Raw genomic sequence first — 16874 nt, 5'->3', positions numbered from 1 at the left:
AATTTAACCTTATTAGGTGTGCATGACTAACGCTGTGTTTGTTCTGATACAGGACTTGAAACCCAGTAACCTAGCTGTAAATGAAGACTGTGAATTAAGGGTAGGATTCATGCTATTGTGATGAAGGTTCTTGTAATATCTCTGGAACTAGAACTTTAACTGCCATTTTTCTGTTAGTACACATCCATGTATTTAGTTACTGTTGCCATACTGGCAGAGGAAAAAATAAATTGCATTAACCATATTTGTGAGGATACAGATATTAACTACTATTTCAGGTACTGTGTGCAAATTGTTTACAGTGAATGAAAATCCTCTTAACATTTAAAAACTGAGAATAGGAAGCACTTAGGTTAAAAAATGGGCTTATGGGCCCAAAATTTTAGCTGATACTCCAAGTGACAAAACTCCAGGATCTGGCCCCAGATGTTGAGGTGAAGCACTACATACAGCAACTACCCTACATGTACAGGACATATACTTATAGAAAGTTAACAATGATTAAACTGGCTGCAATATATAAAAGGGTACTTTGGTAAAGCAAACACCAGTATTACCAACCTCGGGTGTTCAAAAGTCATGAGTCAGGCCCCAAAAATCATGATTTTTTTTTTTTTAATAAATTGTGGATCGTTTTTTGTTGGGTTTTCTTGGCCTTCTGGATTATCGTTGTTGTTGTTGGTTGTTTATAATTTGTATCATCGTAGCACCTAGAAGCCCTAATGGTGGACCAGGACCCCATTGTGCTAAGTGCTGTATAAACACAGAACAGGAAGACAGCCCTAACCCCAAAAAGCTTAGAGTTTTCTGAGCCTTTAGGGTACACTCCCTTCCCATTTTCAAGCCTTTCTCCATAGTCATCAGAGTCAGAACACACTTCTTTTTTTTTTTTTTTAATGAAAGCAGAGATATTATGATGACGGCTTTACTCTGACATTTTAAAGAAAACACCAAATTCCTGCAACAAAATCACAGTAGTTGACAACACACCCAGTACAGTGCAGTTGACCTGAGGACTAAAGCCCCTATTCACCTCAGTGGCAGTTGAGGAAGCTCAGCAAATATCATGACTGGCCTTTAATATTTTCATACCTGTATGTGGAGTCTCATTTTTGAGGGATTATGGGAAGTCTTTGCCTGATCATTCTCTTTATAAAAGTCCATGTTACTCTTTATACTGTAGGGTGATAAAGGAGACTTCAGATCTTCTTTTCTAAAATTTACACACCACCCAACCTCCTCTCTCCTCACCTACTCTTTGGCTGGGTTACATTCCATTTTTCATTATTTTCATTACTTATTCGCTTGTATGAGGCCAAACTATTATGGGAAAATCTAAATTGGTGGTGCTTTAAAAAGTAGCCAAAAAGGAAATAAAAAGTGTATCAACATATTTGAGCAAGAAATGATCAATAATGAAAAATCTAAAAATACATTGTTGCGAAATGCCCTTTCCTTGTCCTAGGCAGATGAAATTCAATGTTGATAAATGCAAAGTAATGCACATTGGAAAGCATAATCCCAACTATACATATAAAATGATGGGGTCTAAATTAACTGTTACCACTCAAGAAAGAGATCTTGGAGTCATTGTGGATAGTTCTCTGAAAACATCCACTCAATGTGCAGTGGCAGTCAAAAAAGTGAACAGAATGCTGGGAATAATTAAGAAAGGGATAGATAGTAGGATAGAAAATATCATGTTGCCTCTATATAAATCCATGCCCCACATCTTGAATACTGTGTGCAGATGTGGTCGCCCCATCTCAAAAAAGTCATATTGGAATTGGAAAAGGTTCAGAAAACGGCAACAAAAATTATTAGGGGTATGGAACGGCTTCTGTATGAGGAGAGATTAATAAGACTGGGACTTTTCAGCTTGGAAAAGAGATGGCTAAGGGGAGATACGATTGAGGTCTATAAAATTGTGACTGGTGTAGAGAAAGTAGATAAGGAAGTGTTGTTTACTACTTCTCAAAACACAAGAACTAGGGGTCACCCAGTGAAATTAATAGGCAGCAGGTTTAAAGTAAACAAAAGGAAGTATATCTTCACAGAACACACAGTCAACCTATGGAACTCCTTGCCAGAGGATGTTGTGAAGGCCAAGACCATAACAGGGTTCAAAAAAGAACTAGATAAATTCATGGAGGATAGGTCCATCAGTGGCTATTAGCAGGATGGGCAGGAATGATGTCCCTAGCCTCTGTTTGCCAGAAGCTGGGAATGAGTGACAGGGGATGGATCACTTGATGATTACCTGTTCTGTTCATTCCCTGTGGGGCACCTGGCACTGGCCACTGTCGGAAGACAGGATACTGGGCTAGATGGACCTTTGGTCTGACCCAGTAGGGCCATTGTTATGTTCTTAGTGTTGCAGATTCTAGTCATTATTCATATGGCTCTTGCTTCAGATGTTGTATTTCATTATTTGCCTATTTAGAGAAAACTAATAAATAGACATAAACATAATAAAAACCAGAAAGCAAAGAAATAAACTGAAACATAATGCTTTCTCTTGGACATAAGCTTTCCAAAAGGAGGGCATTCAGTGGGCACTATTGTGCCATCAAATGTGTGTGTGGTATTTTTAAGAAAAACTCACTTTTCATTTCAATGGGGTGTTAGATGGTACTCTGTGAGCTTTTCCTTATGCAGCTTACATATGCCTCTCTTAGTGGCATCAAAATGTGTGTGATTGAATAAATGCTATATGTGTTACAAGGCCTAAACACAAATAGCTGAGCTAAGAAAACATTGGGGCATTTGTGAGTAATACAGTGGTGCTTTTAATATGTCATGATCTGATGTTTTTGGGTGTTGGCATTTTATACCTATACAATTCAGGCTTAATTTTCTTTGTTGATATTCTTCAGCTCTGATATACTAGCAGTGATTATGGCTATCAATGTAATGTTACAGGAAAAATAAATTGAAGGTCAAATTCAGAGTTTGTGTAAAAGGGTCCAATTCCATTTAAGCTCCAACTTTGCCATCATATTACCATGGAGAGACCCTGGCACCAGCACATAGCCCCGATTACTTTAATGGGGCACTGCATAAGTCGGTCCACTTACATCAAGGTCAGGTTCTTAGTCATTAAAGGACTCCATCTTTCTTAGTATTACCAGAAAGCATGAGATGGGGAGCAAACTTGGCTGGGTATGAAATGTTGAGGGTCGAATTCATTGCAAGCTGAGGTGTTTTGATGGCTGAAGTAAGCCAGAAATAAAGAACAGGGAACAAATCAACTTCTATAATAAAAATAATGAGAAATCTTGATTTTTTTTCTTCTGTAGATTTTAGACTTTGGTTTAGCCCGACAAACTGATGATGAAATGACTGGATATGTAGCAACAAGATGGTACAGAGCCCCAGAAATTATGTTAAACTGGATGCACTATAATCAAACAGGTAAAGTAAGATACTTATTTTTAAACTACAAACAATATAGTCACAACAGGAAAAAGCAACTGCATTTAACCATTTTTATTATGTTTATCATGCATCTCTCTCTCTCTCTCTCTCTCCTTATTTTTGGCAGTTGACATTTGGTCAGTGGGATGCATCATGGCAGAGCTATTGAAAGGCAAGGCTCTTTTTCCAGGAAATGACTGTATCCTTAACATAAAATGCAGTTACATGAAGTGCAAATGCACCACAGTTCTTCATGTTCTCTAATCACCAAAATGTTCTTAAGGCTATATTTGCCAGGTAACAAGCCTTCAATACAGCAAACTGAGCTTTGCTAATTGTTCAATTTACTATATATGACTGCTGAACATAACAACCATCAGAAGAAAAAGCAATAACAGATGTTCTTAAACCACAAGAAGCTACATGCAATCTTTATTTTATGCCTGATATTTAAATAATGACCTAGTTGCAGAAGGATTGATTTCTTTCATTTGTGCAGCTTCTCAAAAACAACATACATTTATTAAAATTGAATTAATATGCATGTCACTTACTGTTGTAGAACTGCTGTTTTTATTTGTATGTAGGCAAGAGAGGCAACATAAAAATCCCTCATTCCAACATAAAGTAGTGGGACTATTATGGTTCATGGTGCAATATTGATGGGCTCTATTGCAGCCTATGTTGTTTCTCTGACTGATAGGAGGGCAGAAAAGGCAGTTGCTGAGTAGGGTAGAATAATTGTAAAAGGAAATGCAGAGGAAGTAAAAATGGAGACTGAAGAGACTGGATGATAAAGAAATGATTGCTAGATCACCTCAGAAAACCTCTCTACATTCAAAACAGAGGCACAGTGTACATCAGATTCTGTTGTGTTCCACACTAAGGGCATGCCTACACTACTGTCCTAACTCGACCTATGTTAGGTGAACTTACAGCCACCACAGTAATTATTGCAGTGGCTGAGCTAACCTCCTTCTCTTGGTGGTGCGGGTCCTCACCAGGAACGCTTCCACTGACCTGCTGGAGCCACCTGGGCTTCTTGCCTCCCTGAGTGGGAAGTAGGGAGCCTCTGGGCAGCAGCCCGTCTGGGAGCGTGGTGCCGGGGGGAACTGGGCTCTAATTGTCCAGCTTTCTTGTCAGTTTCTGGAGCTGTGAAATTGACAAGACAGCCAACAGCCCATGTAAGTAATGCATCTACAGAGACACTGCATCACCCTAACTTCACCGACATAAGCCCTGCACCTCTTGTGGAGGTGGCATTATTATGTCGGTGTAGTAGGGCACTTACATAGTAGCTGCCTTACGTGGACCTAACTGTGTAGTGTAGGCCAGGCCTGACTGTTCTCGCTACTCTGAAAAGCGAAAAAATCCTAACATTGCAGCTAAAGCTAGAATATGGCCAGGTGTGGAAAAGGCATGATGATATTATAGGTCTCTGAAAAACAATTAAGACATGGTAACATCTTGCTATTGAGCTTTCTGTAGTGTTTAAATCGGTCAGACTGTATTGTCAACAATGGCACCAGAGCATCACTCAGATGTTCTTAATAATACCTGTTGCTTCACATCCCTTGACTAAGGTGGTGTTTCTGACTATTTTTGGTAAGCTGGTATGTATTGTTTCCAAAAATAAGATTTTTACATAATATAGACTTACCAGGGTTGTTGTTTCTTTTTTCTTGTAAAATACAATCTAGGGTTATAGTTTCATCAACTTCACTGAGACTTTAAATTAATCTTGAATCACTAGAGGAAGTGTTAATGTGGTTCACTTTTCAGATCATATACTAACTCAGGAAATGTACATTTTAAAGATTATGGGCCTGGTTCTACACTCCTTTGCCCCAGTGCAAAGTGGGTGTAATATGCTACCCAGTCAGAATTCTCCACTCAGCCCCCGAGTCAGCAGTCATCCCTGTTCAGGAAAGCACTTGAGCATAGGCTGAAATTGTTAAGCACATGCTTTAACCCCATTCAACTCAAAGTTAGGCATATGACTGTGTTGAACTGGGACCTTACACTGGTGGTAGCATTTTACACTCACATTCCACAAGTGTAAATGAATACACGATGTTCTGGGCAGTGGACAATAAGACACTCTGGACCTAATCTTCAGTTGGTATAAATTGGCTAACTCCATTGCAGTCAATAGAACTGTGTCCCTTCCTCCACCTGAGGATCTGATCATCTGTGCAGGAGTTCGGGGTTTATTTAAACACACAAGGCTTGTCTGTTGCTTACTTTTACTATCTTTCCTGGAGTTTTCTTGAATACTTGCAGATATTGACCAACTAAAGAGAATAATGGAAGTTGTGGGAACACCCAGTTCTGAACTTCTCAAGAAAATATCATCGGAACATGTGAGTTCACCATTCCATAATTTAGCTGAGTTAATAATTTACTTTTTCATAATAATTGATGTGGTATGCCATTGGTTGTGTTAGATAGCGTGCTGCTCAATTCCAAATACAAAAAGCTGTTTAAAATCATTGCTTTTTTGCTGCTAGTGGCAACATTGAGCAAGTGGGGTAAAAATTTTCAAAAGTAACTTTGAAGCTGTCATCTTTCAATGAGACTTATCTCCTAAGTTGCTTAGGTGCTCTTAAAAATGTTAGAGATTAGTTTTAGTACTTAGAAAAACAATCACTGAATATGTGAGAATGTATTCAGTAATCTCGCAGTCAGTTTGGATGATCCTTTGTTTTGCTGTGGTACTTTGAAAAATAAATAAAACTGATGTTTAGCGAAGAGCATTAGATTATTATCAACTGATTTCTATTTAGTTTTTGCATTCTCAATACTAGAGATACATCAAAACAAAAATGCTGGATCCAAACACCACTATGTTCTGAGTAGGGCTATATCGTTTGGATCCCAGTTTTGTGGCAATTATGCGACACCAAAGGCATAATTTTATAATTAAAACTCTACACATAAGATGCATGAATGGGATAACCCGTTAAAACAAATGTTTTCTAGCCAAACTACTGTTTCTCTTTGTGTGAGTTTCCCTATTAAATCTATAATAATTTTTTAATTTTTTTTTAAATCAAGAATCTAGATTTTTAAGCAGTAACAATAGAGGCCCCAGGGGAGTCCTTAGGAGTGTTAATTAGCTGAGAGTTGTGACCTGGGTTGGGCTGTCAAGGCACTGAAATGCTATGGTGATGGGCACAATATAATAAACATTTGGTGAGATAAACCACAGCACATTTATACCTTCTCAGCAATAACAACTTTGGCTCAGCTCATTTAGTTACATATTTTACATATATAGAGCTCAATCCTTTACATGGCTAAATCCTTTACGTGGCTCCCGGAGTAGTCCCTGGAGAAAGTGAGAGCAACCACCCTTGCTTGCTTATACTGTCTAGAACATCAGAGGACAGACCTCAAGGAGAAAGAACACATTTTTGGTGGAGAAATCTGTGTGGTCACAAGACTGCTTTCTGAGGCGCTCAGTGGCATAGGAGCATGATGGACTGTCACACACTGGTTACACGGACAGTCAATATTTTTCCTCTGTGTTCAATGTGCTACTCCAACACTTAATGCAGAATATAAGAGCTGTGTAGGTGACAAGTAAATAAAGCTGGTCTAACACCTTTTTGCTAATTTGCTGGATTTCTAACAGTGCTTTATTTCTCATTCTGTAAAGGCTTTTTTATTTATTTTTTTTTTGTTTGTTTTTGGTTTTTTGCCTTTGTGTGTTTTAATGTTTTTCTTACCAGTATATTCATATTTGTTGAACAGTTGAGGAAACTAACATGGCTAGGCTAACACTCTGTTTTCTTGCAACTTCCAGCTTTTAATTTTTTTAAAATGTAACCGTTATGGGCTTGAGGCAGCCCCACAGTTTGTGAGCATTCAGGCTCCTGGGAAGAGTTGAGGCAGGAATTAGGTGATTAGTTGGCTCTCTCTCCATACCCTGTGCTGAGAGACTGGGCCAGCCAAGAAATGTAGGGAGGGCTCTCCAGTGCATGGTCACTTGGTTGTTCTTGAGGCCAGTGTAGTACAAACCTCTGTGCTTTGAACCTATCTTAAGTTCAGAGGTGTATCATATGTAACTCATTAATGCTCAGAGTAATTTTGTGGGCTCACTGATAGGGAGAGTAGACTTCTTATTATGGTGGCTTTTATCTTTTCATAGTTCATTTCTTTTGGTTCAGAGCCACCTTAATGAGTCAGATTGCGTGTGTTTGTGCCCCAAAGGGTGGGTTTATTTCTGCTGGTAATATTTCCTTACAGGTTAAATTCCTAGGACTATGCCTTATCTGGAAGGCAAGTCTGTTTAGTTTTGTCCTCGTTGGGCACTAATTTGCCTGTACAAATGTCATCTGTTTGCTATTCCCGTACAGAGCTTTACACAAATATTTTACTATCTTATCTGCAAATATGAAACTCGCTTAATAACAAACGATTGCATGTTCTTAGATGTTCACTGACTAAAGCCCAGTAAGTCTAATTAATGGATGCCAGGAATCTTTTTTTTTTTTTTTTTTATAGTTCATGGGGTTTTTTTGCAAAGGTGTCTTTTGTGATTCCTTGGAAGATCATGTGATGGGAAATGAGGTTTAAGAAGCTTTACAAATTTGTATTTTGGTGTATTTGTAGATCTAAAACTTGATTATTAAAATTCTGATTTTTCTAAAGCAATTGGGAATTTGGGGGAGGAATTCACCCCTTGCATTATATCCTAGCTGATCCAAAGTAGTGACAAAGGGTCTATACAGACTCTGCCTCCTTTATGACTCCCCCTTCCTTTGGTGTATTCCCCCCACTGCAGAACACACACCTCTACCCAGGGCAGAGCCATCTCTATATCACCTCCAAAGAAGCCCTGGGACAGGGGGAATTCTGGAGCAGGGTGGTGGGGCATATTGGGGACCAGGAAAGGGATGAGATGAATGGAAGTGTGACCAGGGGAGACCTGCACTTGGTGATTCCTCACTGCTTCAAGCCCCATAGGGGAAATGGCACCAGGAGGCACAAATTAGATCAGCCCCAGGGCTTGCCCTATATTGCAACTTGGGCACCAGCAGCAGCAATAGTATAAGGGCCTTTGTTGGCCCTAACATTACCACAGAGATCTGGCCTGTCCTTGAGTTTTTTGGCCTGATGGGTCAGACAAAACAATGGAGCAATCTGGCATAGTCAATGAGGCCTTCAGGTGTTCACCAGTTTCTCAGAATATTTGGCTCTTGGTTAAAATCCCTCTTTCTCACTCTAAATTTAAAATGAAAGCCCATCCTCTTCTCTCATACACTGAAAAAACCTGTTGTCAGTTTCTTAATCTAGGTGAAGTAGAAGGTTTTATTTTGCTTCGTTGTAGCTTCATCCTGCACATCGCAGGTTAAAAATGTTGTGTGTACAAGTGAAGAAGTGCTGTGCAGCATAGAGAGTACAGGAGAACCAAGAGCAGCAGACCCCAGTTAATGAGTCCTGTGATATGACCTCCAAGTTACTGGAGTAATGCCAGGGAAGCTGGTCCATAACTGTATACCTTGTTTTCAGGCTGAGGATAGCACTTACCTCCCCATCTCCTCAAGTAAGCCCATTCTCTACCTGCATCCTGTTCCTTTTACTTTTCAACTTCTGCTCAGAGGACTATGTCTACTTTTTAATGTTGCTTGTGGCCTCCATTTGTACTTGTCCTGAAGAGCAACAGTTGTGCATTCCCAGCTACACTCCACTCAAAGCAGGATCAAGACTTGAATGGAGATTCCATACTTATTTTCAGTGATAAACAGAGGATTAAAAAAACTGGAAAAATACAGGGAATCTTTATACAAACTTCACCAGATGTTTCCGAACAAGTCTCTGAGTTAGTTTGAAGATCTGATGTCTTAATTTGGGATTAGCCCATAATCCCACTTTCAGTATTTCCAATGGGTGGGTTTCTGTGAAGATGACAAGGACATGGAGGAAAGGCTGGTGAGTAAACAAGATACAGCCAAACTGATATTGGTCTCAATTGGAGGTAGCCGGAAGACAAAACAGGCCTGGTCCCCTACAATCACTGATGGATTCTTTAAATGAGGAATTGGGATGTTAATAAATCAGCACAGATTAGGCACAAATATATTCAAATGCACAGATGTCTGATGATTTCTGTTGAGTAATGGTTGATTTCCATGTTAGCCCATAGTTTCCATGCAAGAAAGTGTAGCTGCTATATATTTAAAAACTGCACAGCAAGTTATATCAACATATGTCCCTAAAGGTCTGATTCTCTGAGGTGCTGAGCTCTCTCACCAACTATGGGAGGAGAACATGCTCAGCATCATTTCCCAGGAGTGCACAACACCTTTCAGGGATGTATTCTCATGGGAGGGGAAATTAATCCTGTTCTCTGTCCTTTAAACCTGTACTCTCTGTAGATGACTGGCTGCCACTGGTAACAGCAATCACACTTTTAGAAAGCTGAGTTGCCAACCTCCATAATAAAAAGAGGAAAATATTTTGAAATATGTTGGTAATGGCAGCCATATTGGTCCAACTCCTCTTGACAACTTCCAGTAAAATAGAAAGTAAAAAGAAATATATTTCTACTTCTAGTTTCACAAGTTTGTTGTAAATTAAAGATTAACCCTGTACTAGAATACATTTTGAATGAGACTGTAGCTTGGAATGACCTCTCAAAATACTTTAAAGTATCTTTTGTTTTAGTGCATAATTGAAAAGCTTAAAAAGATTGCAGGGAAATTAGAGAAATATCAGAGATGTGTTGTCACGCAGAGAGAACGGAGTTTGGAGCAGGATTCCATCTCTCCAGTGGCTGTATCCTGACCCAGAGTACATACCAGGAAGGCTCACAGTAACCTCTTATTAGTGTGTAACCAGGATGTGCAGGGCCAATTGATCCTGAAGATCATCAGATCCAGAGGAGAAGGGAAACACAAGTCTCAGGGCCTGCTCTCTGACCAGGAGCCAGGGAGTTGGTCGGCATGAGCTCACCACCAGTTTGAGCAGCTCTTTGCATATTCTGTCCCTCTTGCTGTCTTCTGTGGGGCCCTGGAGAGTTTCTCAGTTTCCTGCAGTAACATGTGAAGAGGGGAAATAACCTGTGTATAGGGAAGAGAGATGGTCAGGGATGAAATCCCTGTATTATTAACAACCTTTCTTAAAGAAACTACAGTTTTCTCAGAGACTCTTTTTCATGCATGCAGGGATGCTCTGTCCTCTCTCCTTTGACAATTCCATTTTCAGAGCTGTCATCTGGGAGGGTCTGTCTGTCTACCATCAGGACCCCATTTAGTCTCTTCTGTCCCATAAACAGTAGGTTACCTGCTCATCAGCTTGGACATCAGGAAAGCAATGTCTTCAATGATGTCAAGTCCCAGCACCTTGCCTGCAATATGTGGGTTAGGCAGCTGAGTATGTGCTATGTGGCTGTCTCTAGTGTGGGGAGCCTGAGGATTCCAGTTCAGCCCCACAGCCATGGAGCCAAGGCAAGCTACAAAGGTCCTGAGGCTCTGCACCTTGGAGACATCTTAGGTCAGGATTTGATCCTTAGTTGATTAAACATTAGTATTTGACAATGGTGAGCTGTATGGGAAGGGTAGGATAGTACCCGTTTGCCAGTGGTAACTGAAAGGAGATATAGGCTGACTTCCTGCTTGAAAGACGTGGCAGATATGATGGTTATTTTAGGATCTATGGTGATAAACCAGTTATGCAGGTAGATGAAAACATAAACAAGTGTTTCCATGTGAAATAACTTTAAGTTTAAGGGGAAAAGTCCACCTTTTTAAAACCTTCTTGCCTGTGGGCTTTATAATTATAAGACATATAAAGATGATTGACTGTATCTAGACACACACACAATGAGTTTGTATAGACAATGTCTTCCCTGAATAGGAAACGTAGCAATTAGAGATTTTTATTTTCCAGAATTGCCATGCTTACTATTGAGAAAATGTAATCTGTATGTATGCCTTGATCTATTCCCAGGCTAGAAAATACATTGAATCTCTACCACATATGCCTCAACAGGATTTGAAAGCAGTATTTCGTGGTGCCAACCCTTTAGGTAAGAATTTGTTAGGGTTTTCAGACTGATGTAATTTGGTTCCTTCACCAGCATCTGAGCTCAAGTTTTACACTTGCTATATTAAACCCAGCCGAATGACAATGGTGCACAATGTCATAAGCATTACCAAACCTCTTGATTCTGAGACCACCATCTTATTCTAATTAAGCCCATTCAGACCCTTTTCTGGGTAGGAAGAAAAGGCAGGTAGCTCCCAGTGAACAGCAATCCATGGATTAGAGGGCAAATCGCTGCTTTCAAAAAGTAAAAGCCCGTCAAATATTGCATAGCTACACAGCTAGAAAGATAACCAGAGTTAGAGCAAAGAGAAATTTGGAACTGCCTAACAGAAGAATGATCAAAAATGTTTTATTTGAAATGAGTACCCATCATCTTTTTGCTCCAGAATGGTTCAAACCAAAGATCCTAGAATGTAAATGACTCTCCTGGGACATATTAGGCCATCAATATTTTATTTAAATGGGGTTCCTCTTAAATATGACCCACTGTTAGAAAAAAATACATAAATACCGAGAATTAATGAGGCAACATTCTCAATACTCAAATTAAAATGTAGCTAAATCTGTAGAAAAATATGGGGTTTAATCCTACTCTGCACAAACTCACAATAAAACATTAAAGTTACAATTCGTCAGTTTTTCTAATCCCATGCAAAGGTAAAGCAGAAATGTTTTTAATAATTAGTATTTTTGTCTGATAGTGAAAATGTACTGAAGTTAAGCAACATTTTTATTGATAAGGTGTTGATTTGAGCTCTCACAATTTAATTGGGAAATGGAGTGCCGTTCTCTGATACAAATGAATTAAAAGATAAATTGTCTGAATCAACATTTTGCCACTTGCTCTGGGCCACTAGAACAAATTTAAGCAGCAGATAGTATGATTTGAGAAAGATGCTAGTAAGAAATATAATACATTAAAGAGAAAAAATAAAACAAAAAATCTAATGATTGTTCATATATTAAAGCAATAAAACTGCTTAAATTTTCGTATATAAATTATAATATTTGTATATTAAAAACATGACATATAAACCACTTCCAGTCCTCCAGATATCTCTCATGTATAATATTGTATAGTTTTATGCAAACTTAAAATGAATACATTTTGTATGTATTCTGTGACTGTCCCCTTTAAGGCTATTTTAATCGTCATATGAACATTTTTTATGGGTACAAATAATTGCGAGTGTAATCTTGCAGGTCACTGATACTGAAGACACATATGCATATGCTTAATTTAAGCATGTGCGCTCATCATATGTCGACTGATGTGCTTAACATTAAGCATGTGCTTAAGTGTTTGCAGGGTCAGGGCCTTAGAAGGAAGTCTAAATCAGGATTCAGATGTCTAACATGACCTAACTTGCACCCATTATAGCCTGTGTCATGCACCAACCAAAACAGAGGCCTGTTTAATGGCTGAAAATTCTACTCTGAATGTGTATCTTCATAGGCTATGGGCTGTATTGCACAAAAGGATGCTTTTTACATGATCTTGGGAGAAGTGATGATATACTGTGTGTGTATAGACACAGTATGTGTCTAATTTTTTTCTCCCATTAATTTTCCTTTTTCTTGCACTAAATATCAAGAACAAGGAAAAGGATGATTCTGAGGTTGCATGTAAACTTTCACTATGAAATATCTTCACTTCTAGACTTTCTCTTTAGCTACTGTGATAGTCCCAGGCCAGTTGGGTATAGCAGAAGGCAGATATACTGGCCACTGGATTAACAGTTTTCTGTTCCCTGACTGACCAGAGCAGGGCCTGCTCCAGGCTAATGAGAACACCTGACTCCAATTAACCTGCAAAGAGTCAGGTGAGGCCATTAAGCTAATATGATCACCTGACTCTAATTAAGGCCCTGCTGATACTATAAAAAGGGCTCACTCCAGTCAGGCAGAGGAGAGCCAGGGGAGAGGCAGTGTGGCTGAAGGGCTGGTTAATGAAGGCACCCTCAAGTTATTGATAAGGGAGCCCTAAGGTAAGGGTGAAGAAAGGAGAAGCAGGAGAGCTGTGGGGAAGTGGCCCAGGGAAATGTAGCAACTCTGGTAGTGAAAAGTTGGCTGCCAACAGCTGCTACCATTAGGGTTCCTGGGCTGGAACCTGGAGTAGAGGGCGGGCCCGGGTTCCCCCCAATCCACCACTACAGGAACACCTCCTGGGAGGGGAAGTCAGGCCCCTGTCAGGACAGGAGGCTAAACTGTTCTAAAACAAGCCCTAGGGACAACAGAGACTGTGGGAGTTCTCTCACCAACTTCCTTGCTGGCTTATGATGAAAAGGGCTCAGTAGACTGTAACCCTGGCCCTAGAGAGAGAAGGGCTACGTGGAGGGTCAGAGAGAGCCACTGAGGCTAGCATATACCGCCTAGAAGCGCAGGACCCACGGGGACAAGGTCAGAGCTCTGCCACACTACGCAATATGTTTTAAGTTTAATTTGAGTTTCTTTTTTGCCCTAGCTGTAGATCTTCTTGAGAAGATGCTTATATTAGACAGTGATAAAAGAATAACTGCCTCAGAAGCACTCGCACATGCTTACTTTGTTCAGTATCATGATCCTGATGATGAGCCTGAGGCCGAACTATATGATGAGTCGATAGAAAATAAAGAACGAACCATAGATGAATGGAAAGGTAAGGGAGAATTGTATGCAGCTGTTCAAATGTGCAGCAAAAAATTTATTTGCTTAAAAAACAGTTTTTGTCTGGTTCTTGCCCAGGGAATTGCAACACAACTTGAACTCAGAAACTTCAGAATAACAAGGCAAATCTGTGTGTATTTCCCCCCTATGGTTCTAGTCCCTCTTTCCATTATCTGATCGCTGGATTTTCCTCAACACGCACAGCCCCACGTGAAGGCAGGTGCAAGTGATCTTGTAAGGATCCTGTATTTTTATTCTTCTGTAAACTCTTGTGGGCCAGATCCTCAGCTGGGATAGTGGAACGATGCCAGTTTACATCATGTTTGGTTTTGGCTCTGACCCTTCTTCTGCAGTCATAGCAAATGTGTCAACAAATGGCCTGTTAACTGTTTCCTATGCATGCAGTCACAGTAAAAGCTAAAGCAAATTAGGCCTGCACACCCAGGGTGAAATTGCCCTTTGTGTAGAGGGCCAGCCTGTGGCCTTTGCACCATTTCAATTCCAAAAGGATTACGTGGGATTAAAGTGCTGGGTATGCTTTTTGTTGTCCCTTTCTACAGGGTGAATCTGAACCCCAATGCTTGCCCAAACTATTTGTTCCAGTTGTATAGTGGGCTTCCTGAAAATTGATCCCATATGTGCAGCTGCTATGGCCATTAAAAGATCTGTTGTGATTCTACCTTTCAGCATACACACATAAACAAGAAACTCACTCTCAATATTTTTGGAAATTTTTTTACATATTCCAATTGAGATGGAGGAAATTGAAAACATGGCAAGATAAAGTGGAGTGCACAAGACATCTTGATTCTTTCTTAAATCTCCCATCCATGTGTGTGTTGAGAGGGTGCAGGAATAATCATTGCCCCTGGCTGGGTTCTCTGGGGATACTCTCTATTTAGCACCTCCTCCTAAGAGCTGAGACCCCGCAGTCCAACTGCCTAGCCCCTGGGACCAGTGGTGATCCCTGTAGTTTAAGCCCACCCTTTCCCAGGATTCCACCTCCTGGACAGTGTGGGTTTACCATTTAACTCTGCAGGGGCACATGACAATGAAAGCCAACAGACGTACAGACAGCCTTTGCATAGGATTCTAAACACAATTACTCTTTGTTTACCATGATAAACACACGTATATGCATTTTTGCTGCCTCAGTTTCCTTACCACTCTATAGAGTTCTTTGGGGTGTCCAGGACCCTTCTCGTGCAGCTCATGGCTTCTCTTCAGAAACTTGGAACTTCTCTCCCTCTCTGTCAGCTAACTTTCTCTGACCTCAGCTGGTCCTGCTGCTAAACAGGATGCTCCTCTCTCCTGCCCAAACTTTCCCGAGTCTCCGACCCACCCAGCCTCAGTGGCTTTTAAAAGCCAGCCTCAGTCCCTTGGTTTCTTTGTTCTGCTGCTGGGGATTTTCCACTCCCTTCAGCGAAGTCTGAGTAACTAACTCCCAGCTTCAGCCAAGCCATTGTCCCAAGGTGATTCCACCAGAATAGGTGACCATTTTAGGTCTAATGACCAACCATTGTCCCTGGTCTGATTGACCCAGAGACATAATACAGCCCCTATCAGCAAACAGTGGGTTCCACATGCACAGGCATTCAGAAATACAGCAATTTCATAACATCAACCAGAATTCATAAATGTAGGGTTACCATATTTTGAGTGTCCAAAAGGAGGACACTCCACGGGGCCCCAGCCCCGCCCACGCCCCACGCCCCAACTCCATCCCTTCCCCAAAATCCCCGCCCCAACTCCGCCCCCTCCCCTGCTTCCCGCGAACATTTGATTTGCGGGAAGCCTGAAGCAGGCAGCAGGTAAGCTGGGGGGTGGGGAGAGGAGGCGCGGCCCAGTCTGGCCCCGTCCGGAGGCCGGCCCCGGCATCTCCAGCCTGGCTCGGCTCGGGCCCTGGGGTGCCGGCCCCGGGGCAGCCCCGGCCGAGCACCCCCGGGCCAGCACCGCCAGCCCGGCCGCCCAGCACCGCCGGCCCCTGGCCCGGCCGCCCAGCACCGCCGGCCAGCAACTCCGGCCCCCGGCCAGCACTGCTGGCCAGCACCGCCGGCCAGCACCGCCGGCCCCGGGCCAGCACCCAGCGGCGCCGGATTTTCCCGGACATGTTCGGCTTTTTGGGATTTCCCCCCGGACGGGGATTTGAGTCCCAAAAAGCCGGACATGTCCGGGAAAATCCGGACGTATGGTAACCCTACATAAATGGTACATAGACAGATTCCCCAAATTATCGTAGCGGTACACAGGGGGATAGTCTGTGGGCAGAGGGTGGTGTTTCTTTATTTTTGATTGGCACCCGGACTCTAAGGTTTTGATTTTCTATTCCATCCAAACTATGGGGCTTCATGTAGCTGGTTGCAGCCCCTTAGTTCAGGACTGACCAGTGCAAAGGGAGCACTAACTAACGTATACTACTGGCATAAGGAACTATAGGCCAGTGGAAAATCTGTGTAGTGAAGCTCCAGTCTGGCATGCCCCCTTCTCTCTCAGACCTTTCCTATCACACCACCACCACTTCCCCTTATGCAAGTGGTGGGGACGGCTAGCACAGGATGCAATGGAGCTACCTCTGCCAGCTTTCCACTAGTGGAGAGTTTAGGGGGTGTGGGGGAAGGGCAAGAATTCTGTCTCCAGCCAGAGCAGAGTGCTGAGTGGCTTGAGCAGAGAATCCTGCCCTGACCCTTTGTGTGGTTCCCTCATCGCAAAATGGATATGGCAGAGCTGGTTTATCCAGCATATTTCTGCATGTAGTT

At 41.6% G+C, this 16874-nt stretch overlaps 1 protein-coding gene across 5 annotated transcripts in view; it reads left to right on the top strand.

Annotated features, from left to right (window-relative positions):
- MAPK11 (mitogen-activated protein kinase 11) overlaps positions 1 to 16874 on the top strand; it is a 55522-nt gene that overhangs the window by 23634 nt on the left and 15014 nt on the right. For 4 of the 5 annotated variants that reach the window (XR_003369659.1, XM_024201307.1, XM_026648709.1 and 1 more), the window contains exons 6-11: positions 53 to 100; positions 3300 to 3414; positions 3545 to 3616; positions 5701 to 5780; positions 11374 to 11452; positions 13937 to 14110. Coding sequence is in view for 4 of the 5 variants with exons in the window: in XM_024201307.1 (XP_024057075.1) it covers positions 53 to 100; positions 3300 to 3414; positions 3545 to 3616; positions 5701 to 5780; positions 11374 to 11452; positions 13937 to 14110 (568 nt within the window). In the remaining variant the exon portion in view is untranslated. The remainder of the gene's footprint in view (positions 1 to 52; positions 101 to 3299; positions 3415 to 3544; positions 3617 to 5700; positions 5781 to 11373; positions 11453 to 13936; positions 14111 to 16874) is intronic. The other variant, XM_024201321.1, reaches the window with a different exon arrangement.

This window comes from Terrapene carolina, unplaced genomic scaffold (assembly GCF_002925995.2).
Source record: "Terrapene carolina triunguis isolate 2854851 unplaced genomic scaffold, T_m_triunguis-2.0 Scaffold68, whole genome shotgun sequence".
NCBI lineage: Eukaryota > Metazoa > Chordata > Testudines > Emydidae > Terrapene > Terrapene triunguis.
This window is presented reverse-complemented; position numbering and strand designations above follow the sequence as displayed.